This window comes from Onychostoma macrolepis, chromosome 19 (assembly GCF_012432095.1).
Source record: "Onychostoma macrolepis isolate SWU-2019 chromosome 19, ASM1243209v1, whole genome shotgun sequence".
Lineage (NCBI taxonomy): Eukaryota > Metazoa > Chordata > Actinopteri > Cypriniformes > Cyprinidae > Onychostoma > Onychostoma macrolepis.
Window position 1 is genome coordinate 10771993 of NC_081173.1, and position 23872 is coordinate 10795864.

At 36.9% G+C, this 23872-nt stretch overlaps 1 protein-coding gene across 1 annotated transcript in view; it reads right to left on the reverse strand.

The window, feature by feature from the left end:
* Window positions 1-2842: 2842 nt before the first annotated feature.
* Window positions 2843-23872, reverse strand: part of necab1 (N-terminal EF-hand calcium binding protein 1) — a 35827-nt gene continuing 14797 nt past the window's right edge. The window contains exons 6-13 of the mRNA XM_058753377.1: window positions 18097-18233; window positions 9172-9293; window positions 8698-8774; window positions 7850-7903; window positions 5327-5439; window positions 3726-3803; window positions 3514-3605; window positions 2843-3357 (exon numbers count right to left, since the gene is read on the reverse strand). Coding sequence (XP_058609360.1) covers window positions 3329-3357; window positions 3514-3605; window positions 3726-3803; window positions 5327-5439; window positions 7850-7903; window positions 8698-8774; window positions 9172-9293; window positions 18097-18233 — 702 coding nt within the window. The 3' untranslated portion in view covers window positions 2843-3328. The remainder of the gene's footprint in view (window positions 3358-3513; window positions 3606-3725; window positions 3804-5326; window positions 5440-7849; window positions 7904-8697; window positions 8775-9171; window positions 9294-18096; window positions 18234-23872) is intronic.

Genomic DNA, 23872 nt, shown 5'->3' on the forward strand with positions numbered 1-23872 from the left:
ACAAACTGGATAATCCTGTTCAAAATTTGTCACCCTTAATGCAACTTGTTTCCTTCTGGAGCATCAGTGAACATTTGAATCTTTTGTAATAGCTGCATATGAGTATACAGGTGCTGGTCATATAATTAGAATATCATCAAAAAGTTGATTTATTCCACTAATTCCATTCAAAAAGTGAAACTTGTATATTATATTCATTCATTACACACAGACTGATATATTTCAAATGTTTATTTCTTTTAATTTTGATGATTAGAGCTTACAGCTCATGAAAGTCAAAAATCAGTATCTCAAAATATTAGAATATTTACATTTGAGTTTGAATTAATGACCATCCCTACAGTATAAATTCTGGGTATCTCTTGTTCTTTGAAACCACAATAATGGGGAAGACTGCTGACTTGGCAATGATCCAGAAGAGGAACATTGACGCCCTCCACAAAGAGGGTAAGTCACAGAAGGTCATTACTGAAAGGTGTGGCTGTTTACAGAGTGCTGTATCAAAGCATATTAAATGCAAAGTTGACTGGAAGGAAGAATTTGGGTAGGAAAAGGTGCACAAGCAACAGGGATGACCGCAAGCTTGAGAATACAGTCAAGCAAAGCTGATTCAAACACTTGTGAGAGCTTCACAAGGAGAGAACTGAAGCTGGAGTCAGTGCATCAAGAGCCACCACGCTCAGACGTCTTCAGGAAAAGGGCTACCAAGCCACTTCTGAACCAGAGACAACGTCAGAAGCATCTTAACTGGGCTGTGGAGAAAAAGAACTGGACTGTTGCTCAGTGGTCCAAAGTCCTCTTTTCAGATGAAAGTAAATTTTACATTTCATTTAGAAATCAAGGTCCCAGAGTCTGAAGGAAGAGTGGAGAGGCACAGAATCCATGTTGCTTGAAGTCCAGTGTGAAGTTTCCACAGTCAGTGATGATTTGGGCTGCCATGTCATCTGCTGGTGTTGGTCCACTGTGTTTTCTGATGTCCACAGTCAACGCAGCCATCTACCATGAAATTTTTGAGCACTTCATGCTTCCTTCTGCTGACAAGCTTTATGGAGATGCTGATTTCATTTTCCAGCAGGACTTGGCACCTGCCCACACTGCCAAAGGTACCAAAAGCTGGTTCAATGACCATGGTTTTACTGTGCTTGATTGGCCAGCAAACTCGCCTGACCTGAACCCCATAGAGAATCTATGAGGTATTGTCAAGAGGAAGATGAGAGACACCAGACCCAACAATGCAGATGAGCTGAAGGCCACTATCAGAGCAACCTGGGCTCTCATAACACCTGAGCAGTGCCACAGACTGATCGACTCCATGCCACGCCGCATTGCTGCAGTAATTCAGGCAAAAGGAGCCCCAACTAAGTATTGAGTGCTGTACATGCTCATACTTTTCATTTTCATACTTTTCAGTTGGCCAAGATTTCTAAAAATCCTTTCTTTGTATTGGTCTTCTAATATTTTGAGATACTGATTTTTGACTTTCATGAGCTGTAAGCTCTAATCATCAAAATTAAAAGAAATAAACATTTGAAATATATCAGTCTGTGTGTAATGAATGAATATAATATACAAGTTTCACTTTTTGAATGGAATTAGTGAAATAAATCAACTTTTTGATGATATTCTAATTATATGACCAGCACCTGTACAGTCAAAGCAAAATTTATTCAGAGACCTTCAACATTTCTCACATTATCACGGTTTATTTGCTATAGTTTAGAAAATGGTAATAAAATATGACAAGCAATCAGAGTTAAACTTTGTCAGAACAAATTAATCTTGATAATGTCAGATAACTTTGATAGAAAGCTATGTAATGAATTAGGTTGAATAGCTGTCAGCTGTTAAATTAAAGTACACAATTATATAATACCAATTTAGGTCAAGCAATTACCAGCAATGCTTAATTCTGCTCAGTCTGTGGTGTAAAAAGGTTGCATTAGCAATTAAAGAAAAAGCACTTAAGCAAAACATGGACAGGTCAAAGTGTCTGAATAATTTTTGGTCCCAATTTGTTATCAGTTTTACTGGTAGTTCACTCTATGAAGAATTTTTGGGTATGGTATGTCACAGTTTACTTTATTTTGCAATGCTCACTTACCTAAATGAACTATAGTGTCCTGCACCCACTAGTAAAAAAAAAAATCAAAAATGATATCTGGTGTCTGAATAATTCTTGGATTGACTGTATACTGTATACAGTCATGAGTATGTGTGAAATTGTTGAACCATGACCTCCTGTTTCACAGGGGTATAAATAAGCGGTAACACAGGCCAAGCTCCCTTAGTCATTCATCACAATGGGTGTAAGACCAAAGAACATAGCTGTGATGTGCAGCAAACGGGTTGTTGAGCTTCACAAAATGAGAAGTGGCTATAAGAAAACATTTCCACTATCTTGTGTGTCTATCTTGTCCCAACACACTGTCAGGAGGATAGTTCGAGATGCCGAAAAACCTCACAGCTGGAGAACTGCAGAAATGAGTTGGGTCTTCACATATGAAATGTTCAACTCACATTGTTATGTAGACTATAAATTTAAAGAAACTAAAAAGTCTAAAATTGTGATATCCATATTATTGGACCACACTGTATATTTTCAGAAAACTAGTTTAGTTAATTTATGGCAGTATATTTATGTCTTTCTTTCCATCCACTGGATGGCAGTGTTGATTCTTGAGTGATGGACATGGCACTCAATGAGTCATCTGGCTCTGGGAAATAGTCTGGCACAATCAGTCCTCTCTCTTAGTGGACCAAGAAGAGCTTCTCCAAACTCCATATAATTTCATGTAGAAAAATCCCAATAGAGATTCAATGAAAATAAGCCAGTACATCCACTTAGAATCTTTATTAACCACTTGATACTACCTCCACTTGGCAAAACTTAAGACGAAAACATATTTCATATGTTCATTCTGAGCTGACATAACTACATAAAATACAAGAACAGAAGTATATCTTCTCAAAGAAACGGTCATGTCAAGAGCTGCTACGTGAGGAGACACAGACCTGTGCTACAGACAGACTGACAGCACTCAACACTGTACTGTCACGGCACAGATGAACACATATCTTACGCATCTCTGATGGGACTGGAGTGCTATCACTGGAGAACAAAGATCTCATTGCTTTATTTGACATCCTCTACAGTTTACACTACTCCTATAGAGCTAAGAATGTAACAACACTGAAAGCAAGTGCTAGTCACTATGACTATACAGCAAATATGAAAACAACGTGTTCCTGATGACAGGGATACAGATGTCGGTCCAGGCTTGTGTGGTCCTCATAATGTCTGCTGTCATCTAACAAGAGTCGACAGATTCTAGTTATTGTTGAGGACCCACCATGATGCTGTGGAAAGAAACAAATTAATAAACTACATTTTTAATATAGCAAATAAATATGTTTCAATAATATTATTTACATACATTTTATACAATTGATTATATAAATTACCTAAAATTAAGATATATTTTATTTTCAAAGAGTTTCTGTACTGTAGTTTACCTGGAACCAGCATAGTTGTCATAATCTCTGGCGTCTCTAAGAAATCCACGTTGCCTCTCTGGAAGGTTTTGCTGTAATTGGTCTGCAGATGGCTATAAATAAAAATCCAGTTATTGGATTTCCTTGATTGCAATAAGGAATCTTTGGGACTGTATTACTATTGAAGCTTGTGAGAAGTGGTTAGAAAGAGTGAAAATGTGGGAGTGACTTACTTCTTCCACACGTTGCTTTGCTCCCAGAACTCATACAGAATGAAGCGGGATTCGTTGGCAAGCCGCTGAACTGCAACACTGCCGAGAGAGCAGAGCCAGTGTAGGATTAATATCAGACTGGTTTGCTTAAAATAACTCCATAAAGTTTAAAGCTCTAACTCTGTGTTGTTTCAGAAAATGTAAAAAAAATTAAGGAATTTTAAATTAAAATTGTCTTCGTATGTAATTTCATAATTACTTCTATTGTCTTTGAAAGTGTCAAATATACTGACATGCATTTATAATAAAATAAAATATACTTTATGTAATTTCTAATTAAACGTCTGTCATGTATTTAAATATATTATGTAATTACACATGAAGTTGCAATTTAAATGTAACTGATTAATACACTACACTGTAAAAAGTGATAAGTTAACTTAACTTAAAAAAATTGAGGAAACCTGTTGCCTTAAAATTTTTAAGTAAACGGGTTTCCTCAATTTTTTTAAGTTAAGCCAACTTATCACTTTTTACAGTGTACATGTTAAATTTAACATACAATCAAATATTTTACATATTCTTGGTATGTCATCAACACACAAAAATAAGCACACTTAAAGCATGACAAAAGATTAATAAAACCATGATTTAAAGTACTTTTAAACTTAAATTTGCATTATTACAATGTGAGATCACTAAGTACACTTTAATTGCTTTTATTTTAATATATTATCTGCAAGTACAGTTTTTTTTTTTTTTTTTTTATTTGTAAGATTTGAAATACACAACAAGTGTACACTAAATACAATTAAGGACACTTTAAGGACAATGTTTTAAGCCATAGTCCACATTCACTTTTACTAAATGTAAAAGAGCAGCATGAACATTCAACAAAACATCTCATCCCACAAAAAGGAAAAATTGTCAGTAGTAAATGATGTCAGCAATATAATTTTCGGGTGAACCATTCCTTTCTTTAACAAATAACATGAATATTGGTAAGCCATCAAATCCTTCAATGTTCTGGTGTAAAATGTTGTCAGTGAGTCATTTGAGCTGAAAAGCTTGAAGCAAGTCAATTATTTAATAATCTAAAACAGAATTCTTCATCCAAGCCATTCCCCCTGTAAATTAGCCAATTAGTGAAAAGCTCATAATTAAACCAAACAAATGGTCTACCTTTATTAGAAAATGTTGCAGAGAAATCAACTGCTACCTAATGTGATCACTGACATTTTGTGATGTCTGAGTTAAAAGTCAAACCTGGACTGAGGGCTCGTAAACACATGGCCACATGCTCACAGCACGATGCAATTCATTCACGGACCACTGTAAGCTTGCTGACGTTCTGCCACGTGAGCGACTGGATGTCTTGTCTTACATATTTCTTGATTTAACTGGATTCTAACAGTAATAATAACACATATTTCTTAGAAACCACTCATGCAGAAAACAACAACATCCAACTGTAAAATGAAACATCTAATTCATTGAATTCAAACACATGGATGTGAGTGTACTGATCGCTTGGAGAACTGGCCTAGACTGACCCCTCACAAACAAAGCTGTATGCAAATGCACCAGACAGTCACCCAGATGCCGTGGCGGTGTGAACTCACTGGAGGCAGCCGGTCTGGGCGCTGGCGCAGTCGATGTACTGCCGGAGAGCCAGACGAAACTCCTCCACTTCCTCCTCCATCACTGAGAGCTGCCTCTGCACGATCAGGATGTGCTGGGAGGGAGGTCACAGAAGAGAAAACAAGATTCATATAGGATTTCAACCATGGGTTCATTTATGAAAGTGTGCAAAACTGTTCCTGGATCAGTTTTCTTTTGCAGTACTTTAAGTACTCTCATGTCGTTCCAAACCTGTAACACCTTTGTTCATCTTCGGGACACAAATGAAGATATGTTTGATGAAATCTGAGAGCTCTCTGCATAGACAGCAGCACAACTGACACGTTCAAGGCCCAGAAAGGTAGTAAGGACATTGTTAAAATAGTCCATGTGACATCAGTGGTTCAACCTTAATTTTATGAAGCTATGAGAATACTTTTTGTGCACAAAGAATACAAAAATAACAAATATCCTGACTATCTTTCTGGGCCTTGAACGTGTCAGTTGTGTTGCTGTCTATAGAGTGACCCTCAGATGAAGCTCTCAGATATCATCAAAAATATATTAATTTGTGTTCTGAAGATGAACGAAAATGTTATGGGTTTGGAACAACATGAGGGTGAGTAATTAATGACAGAATTTCCATTTTTGGGTGAACTATCCCTTTAAAGATCTTGTTCCGACAATATGTCTGATCATTTTTTTTTAAATATTCCCTATAAAAGATAGAGATGATATGCAAAGTATCTACAAGCTGAAATTGAGTCTGGACCAAAAAGACAAGGTGAGAGGGTTGAGAGGCACTGTAAAAATTATTATAAAATATTGGTAAGGTCTGTAAGATTTTGTTAATTCTGTTTTCTATTTGAATTTATATTTAAATATATAGTAAAATGTAGTTTATTTCTGTGATGGTAAAGCTGAGTTTTCAGCATTATTACTCCAGTCTACTCCAGAAATCATTCTAATATGCTTATTTGATGCTCAAGAAACATTTCTTATTATCAGTATTGAAAACAGTCAGGGGCTGCTTGCTTATTATATTTGTCATTTTCCAGGATTATTTGATGAATATACAGTTCAAAAGAACAGCATCAATTTGAATAACTTTTGAATTAATTAATTAATTTCTTTAAGAAGAAAGAAAATGTACAGACCTCAAACAGGTATGTGTATGTGTGTGTGTGTGTAATAATACATTTTTTATTTATTTATTTTATGTATTAATTATACAGGGCTTTTTGAGTCATAGTTAAGAGATGTCAGCTCAACACGGAGCACTGAATCCAACAGAGCTTGATGGGGTCGGATTAAAACATGACTAAAACATAAAATTCCCACCTATGGTGCTGTGACTCAGATCTTTGTGCGAATAAAGAGAAACCCCTCAGGTCTCAAGCATCAGGTAAAGCCATGAAGACGCACGTCATAATAGCTACTTTTTATAAAACAGGCTGTTGACAGGTGAATAGGAGCTGAAGAGAACAGGAACTGAGAGTTTGTACCCTGCGGGACATGGTGACCTCTCCACAGGCCCTGTGCTATTGCCATCTCCCATCTTTCACAAACTAACTCTCTCTACAAATACACGCAGAGGAAACTGCATTTTGTTTCAATGCTGTCTTTGTGCAATGCATCCCAAACTATTAAATTCCCATATTTATCTGCTACAAATGAATGTAATGTCAAGTAGAAAGACTGTCCTTTTATAAGTATCCTCAAATCAAGGAGATCTGCTTTGAACATAATGAGTCGTATTAACATAAATCACAGCTGAAGTAAGACTTGAATGCTAAATGAACACAAACAAAACGATGAAACGATACAGATGCATTAGCAATGCTGAAATTGTTATTCCATGCATACAGTTTGTGCACGGTCTGTTTAGATAACCGACAAATGACAAATTGATGAGAGACTATTTAACTTCAGCCATGAAATAGAGTTTCATAGCCTATGGAGAGATAAATGCTTCTTCATTTGGCTGTATGAGAATGTGATACACACAAATGCAAAAAATCAGACTTGAAATATCGCTCATAATAAACTGACTGCTAGATCACACATTTGTTTGTGCAAAGGACATTTGCAAAAAAGCCTTGTGCAATTGGATGGGAGTCTTATTTGAAAAAGAAACTACTCATTTGTGTGTAATTTTATGCTTCAGCATGTCCAATATGATGTTGTATTGTGTCTCTGTCGGCAGTCACGCATAACTGTGTTTACAGCCAGTCTCCGCAGGGGACTCCCTGTTGTTCACAAGCACAGAGTCACAGACACACAAACCGCCTATTTAAAGTCTGTCAATAGCATCTCGTGAGCCTCAGAGAAAAGCTCTCTCAAAGTACTGTGCAAAAGATGCAGAGCCAAATGAGAGAGGAAGAGTGATAGACGGAGGAAAAAAGGAAATCAACTTGGAACTAGTTTTTTCAGTCCTGCTGTTTCCTAGACGACAGGCGTCTGTGGTCTCTGTGAATGATTCTCTGAGAATACGGTGACATACAGGGTGACCATAAATGACTTACTGGTTTGGTGGAGCTTTCCAACACCTCTTCTTCCACCGGCTCCAAACGCAGTTCCTATGAAAGAAACACAACCAGTTTTACCACATCTCTGTTTGAATCTCATGGCAACAAACATCCAAATAAAATATAAGAAATTGCATTTTGCATAAAAAAAAAAAAATCAACCTGTTTTTTAGGGATAATCATTTTTGCATGACTATGAAGTATATTTTACCTAAAAATTCATATTACCTTAATGCAAGAAATATCTTATTAAAGTAATGCATCTCATTGTCATGACAGTAGTGCATTTTTTATTTTTAAGTATTTTAAATGTATTTATTTATTCTTTTTTTTTTTCTTCCATTATTCTCAGTGGTGATTTTAATTAGATTCTCATTACTGTAATGCAGTTTTTGGTTACACTTTATTTTAAGGTGTCCTTGTTACAGTATAATTATACATTTAAGCACTGAGTAATATTAATTAACTACATGTCCTTATTATATGGTTAGGGTAAGGATTAGGGTTACTTGCATGTAATTATGCATAATTTATAGTTATTATAATAGTAAACAAGGACACCTTAAAATCAAATGTTACCTAATTTTTTAAGTCAGCATAAATTAAAGAAAGTAGAATAAGTTTTCTTTTTGAGATACATCTCATAGTCTTAAAAAATAGACTTCATTTTTTAAACAGAATATAATTTTATATCTTATAATACGACGATATGACAGACATGTTCTTGACAGATTTCATGACATTTACCCTCAAATGAATTGTAAAGTTAGAAGAGAGAGTGATGACAGACAGAGAGAGAGAGCATTATAATGAAAAAGACAGAAATCATTTGTGTAGTCTATTGCCTTTTTCTCGAGACGGTCGATCAACTTTTGCAGTCTGTTGATCTGAGTTATCCATTGATTGTCCTCTTCATACAGACCTGCAGAAACACATATTTCAGCACACAAATGCAGCTCTCTCTCGTTCACTGGCCATATGGCTCTAGGAGGCACTTGCTCTGGCTGAATGTAATTGAATTGGAATTTAATTGTATTGGGAGTGTTATTTTGGCAGCATATTTTATGACATGCTCTGCAAAGGATTGTTTATTAATTTGATAATCTCATCATGTTTTCTATCAGCAATGAGCACAAGCAAAGATGCATTTCGTCTAATACTGTCACCTTCACTGTCACTTTCTGGAGTCTGTCTCATATTCATTCCTCACAATCCCTCCTATCTAAACTTTTTTCCAGATCTGCTGTCAGCTGCATGCCCACTGGGTGTTCGTATGTGCCCTTTTCTTCCTCCAGGGCACTGAGGCTCAGAATAATCACCTGAATTGACAAGGTTCAGAAGTGGGTTGTTTGGAGACAAGCTGTTATTCCTTTGAAGTCTTCGATTAGATCTTCTTCCTGACCACTGAATGGGCAGAACCTCTGGCTTCACAGGCCCCTGTCTGTGACGAAGACGGCACACACAAACACACAATGCAGATGCTCAGGAATGAGAGTAATATTTTTCTCATACACTGTAAAAAAAAAAAATCCGTAGTTTTTACAAAATAATTCTGGCAGCTATAATTTTGAAAAGAATAATTTTGTAAAAAATACAGAAAAACTGTAAACACATTTACAGAACAAAACTGTAAAATTTACAGTATAAAACTGGGAAATTTGAATGTAAACCACTAAATTAAACAACACACACTGCTATTAAAATCTGTTTTGTATCTTTAACATACTGACAACCACCATAATAAAAAGAGGTGGTAAAAGAGAAAGCCACATGAAGAATCAAAGCTCATCACAGGTAGCTTCTAATATATATACTTAGTTGTGGTAGGCCTGGCCTAATGGTTAGGGAGTCGGGCTTGTAACCTGAAGGTTGCCGGTTCGATTCTCACGCCAGCAGGAATTGAAGGTGGGGATTGTGAATGAACAGCTCTCTCCACCTTTGATACCATGACTAAGGTGCCCTTGAGCAAGGCACCAAACCCCTAATTGCTCCCTGGGTAATTAATAGCTGCCCACTGCTGTGTGTGCACTTGGATGGGTTAAATTTCGAGTATGGGTCACCATACTTGACAATACGTCACTTACTTAACTATATAGAAGGTGCACAGGGTCATTCATGCAAACACAAAACACCATCATGGTAACACACATGGTACTTAAATAATGCAATAAACTTTCATTAAACAACAGAAGATGTAACATAAAGCCCAAATGTACATAACTGTGGAGTGGCACGCAGGGAATATCAGTTTACAGTTTTTGACCGTAAATTATACATTGATTTGTTATTTTTACTTCTAAAAACTGTACAATTAACAGCATTTTACTGTAAAATTACATGAAATGTCTGGTTAGATCTTTTACAGTTTTCTCCTGTATATAGTACAGGAACTCATTGTTAACATACTAACAGTTTTTTTCAGTAGGATTTTTTACAAAATTTTACAGTTATTACACTTTTATACAAAATATACCAAATTTTACAAAAAATTACTCTTCTTTTTTACAGTGTATGCTCATCTCATTATTAGCTTCTGATTATACAGAATAGAATTTATATAGCAGTGCTTTATACAATAGATTGGTTTAAAGCAAGCAGCTTTACAGTATTAAACATGAAAAGCAGTGCCAGCGTCGCTTTCAATGAGAATTACTGGAAAGCAGCTCTCCAGTGTGTTCTTTGTTTTTATTTCACTGTCCTTGACGGACTGAACAATAGAAATGAACCTGAAAAGATTTCTGTAATCGCCATGGACCAAAGGTATTTCAAAGGTGTTTACCAGCTGGAACAAAGTTCTCTTTGCAAAGTGTTCTTTAGAACTGTCAAATGTTCTTCACAAAAACGGTTATTTTAAAGAAGTAATCACTAAAAGGATTTTTTTAGGAACCAAAATTGTTTTTTCTATATGGCATTCCTGCAAAAACACCCTTTTATTTTTAAGAGTGTAGCTACTTCTTCCTGGACAGAGAGTGAGTTCAGATAATTGTTAGAAGAACGAATGGACTCAGTAGTGACTGAGTCAGTCAGATTTGACAAGAAATATAGTATTATATGGGATCCAAAACAGATTTGGTTTCTTGAAGAATGCAAAAAAAAAGTACTCAAGGAAAGAAAAATATAAAAGGCTGCAACAAAGAATTTACTCTACAAATGATTCAGAATGCAGCGGCACGACTGCTCTTCAACGAGCCCAGAAGAGCCCATATTACACCTCTCTTTATCTGCCCGCACTGGCTACCGGCTGCAGCTCACATCGAGTTCAAGACATTGATGCTTGTATATAGAACAACCACAGGCTCAGCACCCGCCTACTTCCACTCACTATTACGAATCTACATCCCCTTCAGAAATCTGAGATCTGCTAGTGAGCGACGCCTCGTGGTACCGTCACAGAGAGGCACAAAATCACTTTCCAGAACATTTTCATTCACTGTTCCTAGCTGGTGGAACGATCTTTCTAACCCAATCCGGAATGCTGATTCGCTGACAATTTTCAAGCGACAGCTATGAAATACTATAATACTATAAATACTATAATAGCTAACACTATTTGACTTCATCCTAAATAAAAAAAAAAAATGTCTTTCTCTTTATTTATTCCTTCCTTTTCTAGCCTGTATTTGTTTGGAACAATGCCTGAAACTTGGTATTATAAGCACTTCCTGTGTCTATTTACCTCTTTAAGATGAATTGCTTTATGTATTCCCCAATTGTAAGTCGCTCTGGATAAAAGCATCTGCAAAATGACTAAACGTAAATGTAAATGTACTTTATCCATAGCACAAGAATGAGCTCAATGTATAGCTAAGTTAGAAGAACGAAACAAACAACTGCACACTCAAGTATCCCGTCTTACTGAAAAGTTGGGATGTAATAAGGCCTCAGTCAAAAATGATTTAGAAGAACAACAGTCAGATTCGCAGTCTTTGTAAAAAAAGAGGACATTGGCGATACTGCATTGGTGGATCAAGTGAGTACATTATGTAGGGCTATTCACCGCAGGAAAAGCTGAAATGCCTATGCTAATATCATTCAAACACTGCATCTAATTGAATTGCATTAACAGAAACACAGTCTATTCACATGCAAATGATGCTTCAACATTTTCATCCAGCATCAAAACGCAGTTCTTTAACATCACGACTACACTGATGCCTTTTTGATTGCACAAGACCTTTCCACCCTGCTCCTCATGCTACCAATTAAAATGTACAAAATAAGTCAGCGGGCTTCTTACATGTTGTCAGACTCTTCCAGAACAGGGAAGGTTTTTTTTTTCCGTAATAATAGTAATTTTAATTTTGGATATAAGAGAGTGATGGTGGTGGTTTAATGTTTGTTCTGTATTACACAGTTCTCTGGACAACTTGATTCTTATTGGTCAATCATGACATGGAACATTATACAAATGTTTTGTATAACAATAAAGTGCACAGTTTATGATTATCCATAGCAACTTGTCCATTGCCACTTTCACATCTCTCGTATACATCTACAGTCTCATTCCAACACAAATTATGCCCTTACCCTGCAATTGCAGCATTTTGTGACCTCTTGCAAACATAAATGGACTTCATAATTTTATGGTAAGCATAGCCTTTTATGCAGCAAAAGAGTGCCTAGTTAAAGCAAGAAAACATTACAGATTATTAATAATAGATTAATATTGTCATATTATAAATTGGTTTTCTTTGCAGAAGCTTTAAACTAATCTACAAGTGATGTATTAATATTTTTTAAATGTGTATTACTTTTATTTAATAATAATATATTTAAATATGAGTCTACAAGTAAAATATGAATATTTTAAATAATATATTATTTATATTTCATAATAGTATTTGATCAATATTTGTTTGACTGACCTGACTGACTAATCAATCAATCAATGCTTCAGATGCAAAAACCTCTAATCTGGGATTTTTCTTTTAAATGAGTATTTTTATCAGGCTCCTATGAAAATAACACTGGACATTTTTGAAAATAAGGCATTCAATAATGGACTATAACCTTCTCTTTGCAATTAAAGTGAAATTACTGAATCTGATAAGATTTAATAAGGAACCTGATAGGAGCCTGATAAAAATTCTCATTTAAGAGAAGAAAAATCTCAAGACATACTTAGAGGTTTTTGCATCTGAAGTCTTCAAATAAATAAGTAAATAATTATTATATGATACAGTTCTTATTTTTCTATTTATTTATGCAAGTAAGTAGCTGTAAGTAGCTGCAAAATAAACCCTTTTATGCTGATTCCAGACTTAATCCTGGTCATCCGGTTAGGGTTTATTTTGCCATAATGACAACCTGATTAGTACTTCTTACTTTTATGAGGAAGTAATCGCGTGCCATCAAACACTCAAAGAGATTATATGTTATGAACCAAATACCATTTTACTATTCAGTAGTGGGAGCGAAAAATGATTTTGTGCAATCTAATTATATCTATTGTTCAGCTGTTCTCGAGCGGCAGAGGAATGCTGCATCTTTTAACTCTTGAGACAATGAAATAAATGTAGGCAGGCAGGTGTCAAAATGAAGGCTTGGTTGGTTGCTCATTATCCCTAAAGACACTGTTGCACAACGCACGTCCTGAGGGAAGCTTACCCTCCGTGGTTAAAAATGGCTCACAACTGCATCAGCACACTGAAATCAGCAGCAAATGAATCAGCTAGAGCCACACAGGTGATTAAAACTCAGCTGGAATCACATCCACACACCTGCAGGAACCCATGGATCTGAACTGACAAACGCAACAAACTGTTCTCCAGAGACCAGCCTCTTCTTATACAGGAAATTATATGGAAATGATGCAGTGTGAAAAACAAAAATGGAGGTATATCAGCAACAGTGCTTCTTCCTAATAGCTGGTAATGGTCTGCTTCGCACACATAGATGAAAGCAGTGCTGTGAATGGGGTGAGCGCGCCTGTGAGCTCGGGATTCAGATTTCAGCTCATCTCCCCTGTTTCATCCCTGTGTGCGGTGCTGCTGCTCAGAGAGCCTGACTCGGCGCTTCAGACGGAATAGAGAATGGACCACGCTATTTCAATTTGTTCTGGCCACCAGCCACTTTCTGCACATCTAACGCAGTGGGAATCAATCCACCCTGACCAGCACACAATGAGCTGGCCGTATAATGCCAGGCCTCGCCATCTCAAAGCCTTTAGGCTCAAAATGTGTATACACTTTCAAAAAAACACTAATGTTATGAAACTCCACACTGTCATCTGTGACACAAAAGCATGGTGACATAAGAGGTTACGCGTGTGTAGCCATGTGAAGACATGCACAGGTTTGCTCTGTGCTTGACAAAATGATGAAACCCTCCTTAAAGGGATGGTTCACTCAAAAATGGAAATTCTGTCATCATTTATTCACCCTCATGTTGTTCCAAACCCTGTATGATTTTATTCTTACATGGAATGTAAGAGGAGAAAGCTAACGCTTCTCTTATACTTTTTGTGTGCAAAGAAAATATCTTAATTTGTGATTCGAAGGTGAACGGAGGTTTTACGGGATTGGAACGACATGAGGGTGTGTAATTAATGACAGAAATTTCATTTTTGGGTGAACTATCCCTTTAAAAAGTACACTTATTCTAACATTCTAAAGTACAGCAAAGGACTAGATTATAATTGCAATTAAATGTAACTAAAAGTCCCTGGTAACACTTTATTAAGGCACAATTTTGCATAGTTACATGCAAGTAACCCTAAGCTATACCCTAACCGTATAGTAAGTACATATAGTTAATTAATATTACACAGTACTTAAATGTATAATTACACTGTAACAAGAACACCTTATTTACGCCAATATTTAACAGAGCAGCGTGAACATACTGCATTGCATCTCCATTTGTTTTCTATGGAAGAAAGAAAAAAAGGGTTTGTGATGACAAGATGATGAGTTTTCATATTTGGTGAACTATCCCTTTAACTGTGTAAATATGTGCTCTGTCAAAACTCATCCAACCGAGATAAAGGTCAGAGGGGACTTGGCATGGCAGGAGTGGAGATATTTCGAGTGTGCTCATGGGATTGTGAGTGAGGCTGCAGACTTGGTACAGCTGTATTAGCAACGTCAAGATCTGTGATAGGCTGACTGAAAATGACTTGTGAGGACTGAGAGATGGAGACATCGAGCCAAAGCCAATGCCACTGAGATATAAAGACATGTTTCCAATGTGAAATCATTTCAAATGTTTTTGTACTAAATTTGTACTATAAAATCAAAACTATAAAAATCATGATTAATCTCTTAATTGATTAAACATAAATTAATCTGATGATTTAACATCAAACAAGCACGTTCAATTTGGTAAAGTATGTAAAATTACGAAAAACATATTTTGGTAACACTTTTCAATAAGGTCTCTTTTGTTAACATTAATTAACGCATTAGCTAACTAACGATTCTGCATTTTTTTAAACTTTGCAAATGTTGGTTAATAAAATAAAGTAAAATAAAAAATCAGTAAAAAAAAAAAAAATCATGTTAGTTTACAGTGCATTAACTAATGCTAACAGATAACATTTTTAATTTTAAAAATAATACTATAGGATTAATAAATGCAATAAAGTATTGTTATATTTTCATTCTCGTTATCTAATATATTTAACTAATGTTAACAAATGGGAATTTATTGTAGATTCCTACAGTACATCATAACCTATATTTTATGACAGTCCTATAAATAAATAAATAAATACCATGAAGAGTCCGTCTCTGAAAAGAGGGAAGATAAAACTTAATGTAACAAAATTAAAGGGATAGTTCACTCAAAACTGAAAACACTTGTCATCAATTACTCACCCTTAAAATGTTCCAAACCTGTATGAATTTTATTCTGATGAACATTAATATATATGTATATAAATTTCTTTTTTTGAAGAAGAAGAAGCCCCCTAAATAGTGTCTATAATCGCCTCTGTTTTTACTAATAACTGCAATAAATGCTGTATATTTCAGTGGTGCATAGTTATTAAGTTAGACACACCGTATCGCCCGCAGTGGCGAAAATCAGGTAATTTAAATTTACCAATTAATTAGGATGTGACTGGCTATATGAGAGCCAGAGTGGTTTTAAGAACAGACAGAAAAAGAAAAGGAAGTACTTCCATTTAAACCTCAGCATCCTTCATTTCTTTAGGCCAGCTGCTGTAGCTAATTTTCTTGAGATCATAAGGTGAGCGGAGAAGCACAGCTGCTACACACTGAGAGGGAGGAGAGGTAGTGGGCACGTTGTGGCGCACACACACACACACACACATACACACATGCATATACGGTCTCAGGCACGCAGAGCTCTCTAGCATGCAATCATCCAGGTGCTGGAACAAAACAGCTCATTTTGTATTCTAAATTCTGCGCTCTATAAGGAGCTGCTGACCCCCACGATGGACCATGCAGCAGACCCTCCTCGACACACAAATGCAGTGAGTCAGAGATGCTGTGAGCTCAAAACGAGCTGCTAATCAAGCACAACACACGTTCTGTTGATTTGGTGACAGTTTAAACTGGCATCCGTCCCCTTTCTGCACAAAAACAAAGGCCTGGGTCAATGGTCTGCTGGTCACCTGGTCTATTAACAATTAATGCCACTGATGCTCTAGATATTCAATACCAAGCATGGCTGTGCAAAGAATCCCTTTTTGCTCGTGTGAATGCACAATTGCTGTCTACGTGCATTTTCAGCAGTGTATGTTTAGATCTGTGGAGACTACATGTCCACTGGTGCAGAAGAAATCCACTCAATATCACTAAAAATGCTAGAGGTTTGATGCTTTGGGAGTGTGTGATTGCTTTTAGTACACAGTCAATAAAGTCATCACATACACTACCGACCAAAGGCTAGGAATAATTAAGATGCTTTAATGATTTTGAAAGAAGTCTCTTATGCTCACCAAGTCTGATTTATTTGATCAGAAATACAGTAAAATATTGTGAATTATTATTACAGTTTAAAATAACCTTTTCTATTTAATTGTTTTAAAATTTAAGTCGTTCCTATGATGGCATCATCACTCCAGTCCTCAGTCACACGATCCTTCAGAAATCATTCTAATATGCTAATTTGCTGCCAAATTATTATTGGTATTGAATTATTGATAATGGCCCTCATTATTATCAATGTTGAAAATATTTTTCAGTCTTTGCTGAATTAAAGTATGTATTACTTTCATTTAAAAAATATACCTTGGACTTTTGAATAGTAGTGTATCGTGGTTTTCACAAAAATATTAAGCAGCACAACTGTTCCAAGCATTGATAATAATAAAAATGTTTCTTGAGAAGCAAATCAGCATATTAGAATGATTTCTGAAGGATCATGTGATGTGGCACTGAAGACTGGAGTAATGATGCTGAAAATTCGGCTTTGCATCACAGGAATAAATTACATTTTAAAATATATTTAAATAGAAAACAATTATTTTTAATTGTAATAATATTTCACAATATTACTGTCACAATTGCTACTGTGAGGAGCGAGGAAACATAGGAGTTACATAACACAAGAGTCTTTAATAATCCAAAACACAGGGAAAACAGGGCACGCAGGAGACACACACATAGCACCAATTGACGTATAACACCAGATGAGGGACAATAGAACAGGACACTCTTAAATATACAACTAAACGAGAAGAAGACGAGACACACCTGAAATCAATGAAACACAATCGGAACAGGAAGATAACCAAATATGGTTACACACGAGGGAAAACTAGATCAATGGGAGCAAAACACACACAGACAGTCCATATTCCTGACAATTACGGTTTTACTGTATTTTTATCAAATAAATGCAGTCTTGGTGAGCATAAGAGATTTTTACATAAAACATAAAAATGTAATTATTCCAATTTTTTTTAGAAGTGTAAGTATGATTAGATTTGGAAGAATGCATACTTTATTGGCAATGTCCAACATATACGTACATACAGTGTCTTTTGAATATTTCATCATTAATCTTGTCACAGTCTAGCTATAATGAAAGCACCCAAACAGCATTTCAAATCTGAATTAAATACTGTAATATTTGATTTGTATTAAGTCAAACATTTCTCAATGTTATGATAATATCACTGCTTGTTCTGCTCTGCTGTCACAGGCAATCCCCTGAAAGAGCCTGATGTTCAGCTTCCGAAGACAATAAATTGAAAATGCACTCATCTCCTGCTCACTCCACATGTACGGTGGAAACTGTATGCTTAAAAAAGAAATGTAAGCGTGGCTTGCCTCTCCTGCCGGGTCTGTTCGGCTGTGGTCTCCATGGCACACTCCAGAGAGCTCTGGAGAGACTGCAGCTGACTGGTGGTCTCCTTCAACAGGAATCGTGTCACAAACTGCTCCAGATGCGTGGCCTCCTGATAGTCCTGCAGATTAAAGACAAAGGCTTCATTAAAATACACTGGCCTTTCAGTAGCACTAAAATATGAACGAAGGATTATTTTATCATTTTATTTTTGTGTATTTTATAATTTTATACATTTATATAATAGATATATTTTATATTTATATATATGTGTGTTTGTGTGTGTAATATAGATAAATATTTATTTTTTTAAATTATATAACAACAACATAAAATAATTATTATACACTACCATTCAAAAGGTTGAAGTCAGCAAGATCTCTTATGCTCACCAAAGCTGCATTTATTTAATTAAAGAACAGTAAAAACTGTAATATTGTGAAATATTATTACAATTTCAAATAAGCATTTTCTATTATATTTTAAAACTCAATTTAACTCAAAGTTTTCAGCATCATTACTCCAGTTTTCAGTGTCACATGATCCTTCAGAAATTATTCTAATATGATGATTTGCTGCTCATTTATTACTATCAATGTTGAAAACAGTTTTATTGCTTAATATTTTCAAGGAAACTAATATATAAATTTTTTTTTTTTTTTCAGGATACTTTGATAAATATAAAGTTCTAAAGTACAGCATTTATTAGAAATGGACATATTTTGTAACTTTATTAATGTCTTTACTTTCACTTTTGTTCAATTTAATGCATCCTTGAAGAATAAAAGAAAAAAATCCTACTGACCCCAACATTTGAACGGATATACAGTGCTGTATAATTTTTATATAAATCTTATTAACAGTAAAAAAGTAACATTAATTCACAGTGGCAGGATTTAAAGCGACAGTCCCAAAGAAATTATAATAGATAAAATCAAAAATCTCAGTGTAGGTTTTTGCACCCAGACAGCTGAATGAATGCATCTGAGCCAAGTAAGGGATAATCAACGGCTAGCTGTGCATTAAACGATTTGAATCGTTTAATGCACAGCTAGCCGTTGATTATCCCGTTTATGCCATGGTCATTTGCCACCATTCACATATTAAAGATGTTAATATTTGCGCTGCAATATTTGACCGGAACGATAAAAATGACGGTTATTTTTGTCTGTATTACTATTCAACTGTAACTGTATGTTACTATGGTTACCAATGTTTATAGGAAGCGCATTAATATGGAACGTGATTAAACTGACCTGGAACTACCTGTGCAGTTCAACGAATTTAATCAACACCTGCCAGCCAATCAGAATCCAGTATTCAGACAGACCATGGCACAAGCTAATACAACTACCTAAACCTAAACATTTCACTCTACGCTAAGCGTTATTTCCACATACTTGCAATCCATGTACATGACTGAAATAGTTCATGCATCATGGCATTCATTCAGCCTCTTTTATCTTTTTAAATGAGATTTTGTTTCACATCCGCAGTCTCAAAGGCAGTGCTGCATGGGTATGTTATTTGCACATGGTACGTCGCTTATTCAACATTAGGAATCAACAGCCGCCTCTATAATTATGTTGCACGCCAAAGCAACCGTGTTCTGTCAGAAAGAAAAGCCATTATTAAAGCCGAGAACATCCCTCAGCTAACAGCACACATAATTCTTCTGAGCATCCAGTTATGAAACAGGTGCTGCACGACACGTCTATTATGAACTTGCTCAAGATGTTGACAGTCACAAATCCAACAGATCCACCAACACATGTGTATTTACAAAATGGGTCAAACACACAGACGTTTACAATAAACTCGGCATGAATCACTGCAACCAAAACCTGCATAACCTGACGCTGTTTAACAAGCAGCAAACATCACCAATCTTTTCTTCCAGTGTCAGTGCTTGAGGCCAACATTTTACACAGCAGCCAATCACGTATCACGTAAACACACATTCAGACAATCAATACAAAGTGTCTGCAGCATGCAAATGATACCTCATAGACCACAATTAAATTCTTCAGAATAATCATAGTGATTGTGACAATAATGCATGCAAATTCATTTTGCTCTGCGTAGACATATTTAATGCCCTTTTTAAAATAAGTCAACCAATAAAAACATGAATAAATAATATTCCATTGTTTTTAATGACAAGCTGTTACATAAATTTGAAGCTGATGTGTGATCCTGTAAATGAGAGACTATAAGGTAAGCGAATCATGTTACAAAGATGTCATTCTTATGAAAACATTTGGAGATAAAATCACCTATATAAAAACAATATTGTTAATATTTGAGCTATAAATCTGTCATGGCTCCACCTGAAGGCAAGAGATATTGGCTGGATGATATGAGAGCTCACAGTATGATGTTCATAAGTGTGGTTGCTGTTTATAGAGTCCTGTCCCGAGGGCAGAGACCACATGCATCACAGCAGCTGGTTTGCCCACCCACTCGTGGCCTTATGCAATAAGCACAACGCTATTTGTTGCCATACAGCATCACTATCTGTTGTTGCTGATGATTAATGGAGCTCATGCAATAGAGATGCACACATTATCAAGTGGTGTGAAGAGAGAGATCAAAGAAAATATCTTTGTTAATACCTTGCTTTTTCTCAACCACAAGTCAGAGTGTGATTAGCATGATTTGGCCACTTATTACATTATTTCCGTTTTCTATGTGCACAAAAAGTATTCTCGTAGCGATGTCATATGGACTATTTTAATGATGTCCTTATTACCTTTCTGGGCCTTGAACACTGTAGTTGCATTGCTGTCTATAGAGTTTTAGAAAGCACTAGGATTTCATCAAAAATATATTATTTTGTGTTCTGAACATGAATGAAGGTCTTACGGGTTTGGAACGACATTAGGGTGATTAATTAATGACAGAATTTTCAATTTTGGGTGAACTATCCCTTCAAATATGGACATGCATAGTTTTCTTTCCATTGTGAACAGATTTCCTACTAAAACAAGAAATCGGTTCAGGTACAAAAGACCTTGCCCTTTTCTTTATATGAATAAATAAGCAAATAAATTATAAATACTCAATGTGTGTGTTAGCAAAATTGTCGTCCATTTTCTCAAAAGAGAATGTCTCGGTTACGTATGTAACCCTCGTTTCCTGATGGAGGGAACGGAGACGCTATGTCGTGACGACATTAGGGGATTCACTTGGGAACCCCAATCATCTCTGACTTTAAGAGAAAACGCCAATGAATATTGGCTAGTGGATTTTGCATACCTGAGCCACTCCCCGTGCCCACGGGTATAAATAGGTGCATCCACTCATCAGGTTTTCCGCGGAGGAACCGAGAACGTGTCCCTGGCACCCAGCAATGGTTCAAGATTGTGGCATGGGAAAATAACGTCTCCGTTCTACCCATAAGGAGTTACATACGTAACCGAGACGTTCCCTATCTGTCGGTCACTACGAGTTATGTTGTGACGTCATTAGGGGTCCATGGAAAGCGCCACAACCTGAACCCCATCACAACCTTATGGCATTGCAAATGTTTACAAGCAAGCGCGTGACAGACAAATGCCATGTAAAGGTCGTAACCTTCCCATCGCCCCAGCGCAAATTCGCTGACCTTGGTACCCGCAGGGACCACAGGTGAGTACATCACTGCTGGAGATATCCAAGCCGCTGTTCCTTTCACCACAGAATTTTGAAGGGATTTCGACTTTCAACGAAAGATTGCTTCAAGCCTTTCCTATTTGTTGTTACAGCTCGGCAGTAATGATGGGGAAGCAAGCCTTCCAGATAAGGCGCTACAGAGGCCACATCCTGCCCATAGGGAGGTGACATGGGGAGATACAGGGGCTGACCGGAGACCCGGGCGAGCTAACGCTAGTACTGGGCCTGGCGTCAGCCTGAGAGACAAGAACGCAGAGAAAGCGCACTTTGTCGACATCGCTCCTCTCAGCAAGGCTGAGACATAGATGGCGCTCTTGGACCACAAGTGTGGACATTGCCTTCTTGAGGGACTGCGCTGTGACTTCCGTCGTCCGTGGGGCGAGGGCAGTCGCCGAGCGCAGTTCCTGCTTCAACCTCAGGTTGGTACTACCCTCGTGCATTTTAATGCCTTGGCTTGGTGTACTCGCAGGATAGCCATGGCACGCAGAGCAGAGGCGGCTTGGCCCGCAGCGCTGTAAGGTTTGGCCGCGAGAGCTTCAAAGGCTTTGTACGGGAGACGAGGACGATTCCTCCAAGTGGCGGTGTTTTGCAGGCATAGGTGCACCGCAACTGCACTCTCCACCTGGAGAATGTCAACGTACCCCCCTAGCCACCCCGCCATCGAGGGTAGCGAGGATGGGGGAGGCAGACGAGCTGCTTCTGGCCATAAAAAGGGGCCGTCCACAACTTCATCAGCTCCTCGGGAAGAAAGGAACCAGGGCAGGGTGTGGTCGCAAGCCACAGCCCGTGCTGAGGAGCCAATAATCTCGCCGCGAGGGCTCGGGACTGGGAAGTGTGCACGCCTCCAGCCCGATGCTCACGACGGCCTGGGAAAGCATGGCCGTCAGCTCTGGGTCCGACACCTGAGGGAGGCACCCCCGCCGAATCTTCATCCTCAGAGGACGATTGCCCAACCAAGAGGACTCGGCCGGAACGGTGTCTTTAAAAAGATGCGAACTGACCGTGATTTGCTCATTTAGAAAATCTGCTCTTTTAGTTGAAGTGCTCAGGGAATCGCTGCAGACAGGGACACCGCTGTTAACACCGTTACGTCAACCAGAACAGCTTCCAGACAAATGATGAATGGATTTGTGGAGATCAACATGTTCATCCACTCGGCTCCGAAGCAAAAATCTGATGAGTGGATGCACCTGTCGCCTATTTATACTGGGCACAGGGAGTGGCTCATGTATGCAAAATCCACTAGCCAATATTCATTGACGTTTTCTCTTAAAGTCAGAGATGATTGGGGCTCCCAAGTGAATCCCCTAATGTCGTCACGACATAACTCGTAGTAACCGACAGACAGGGAACTGTACATTTTAAATGTGGTAAAACAACAATTTCATTGCAAATTCATCAGTGTTTCAAATGATATGACTCGCATTTCAAATAAATGCTGTTTTTATATTTTATATATTTTTCTATTTTATATTTATTTATTTATTTTTAATCCTGAAAAAAAAAAATGTATCACAGTGTCCAAAAAAATGATAATAATTTAAGCAGCACAACTTTTTTCAACATTGATAATAATAAGAAATGTTTCTTGAGTGGCAAGGATCATGTGACCTTGAAGACTGGAGTAATGATGCTGAAAATTCAGCTTTGCATCACAGTAATAAATTAAATTTTAAAACATATTCAAATAAACACATTTATTTTTAATGGTAATAACATTTCACAATATTACTGCCCTTTTTTATTTATTTTGTGCTTTAATACCTATATTGTTTTGCCTTACATACATATATGATTAGTGGATACTGCTGTAAATTATAGCCAGTGGAGGTACACAATCGTTTAAATATTTTAAACATAGGCATTCAAACGATGTTCTTTTCCATCTTGCACTGTTCCTATCTTTGAGGTTTAATATTGAGAACTGGTCTCTTGCCTCTAAATGAGTAGTGTGTTTTTCCTCATGCTCTTTGAACATTGCAAAACAGTATCAAATCAAAAAGAAATTCTGTCTGAACAAAGACAGCATCTGTCTTACCTAAACCTTTAAACCATGCAATGATAAAACAATCAATCACAATTTGCACCTCTCTCTCATCATCTTTA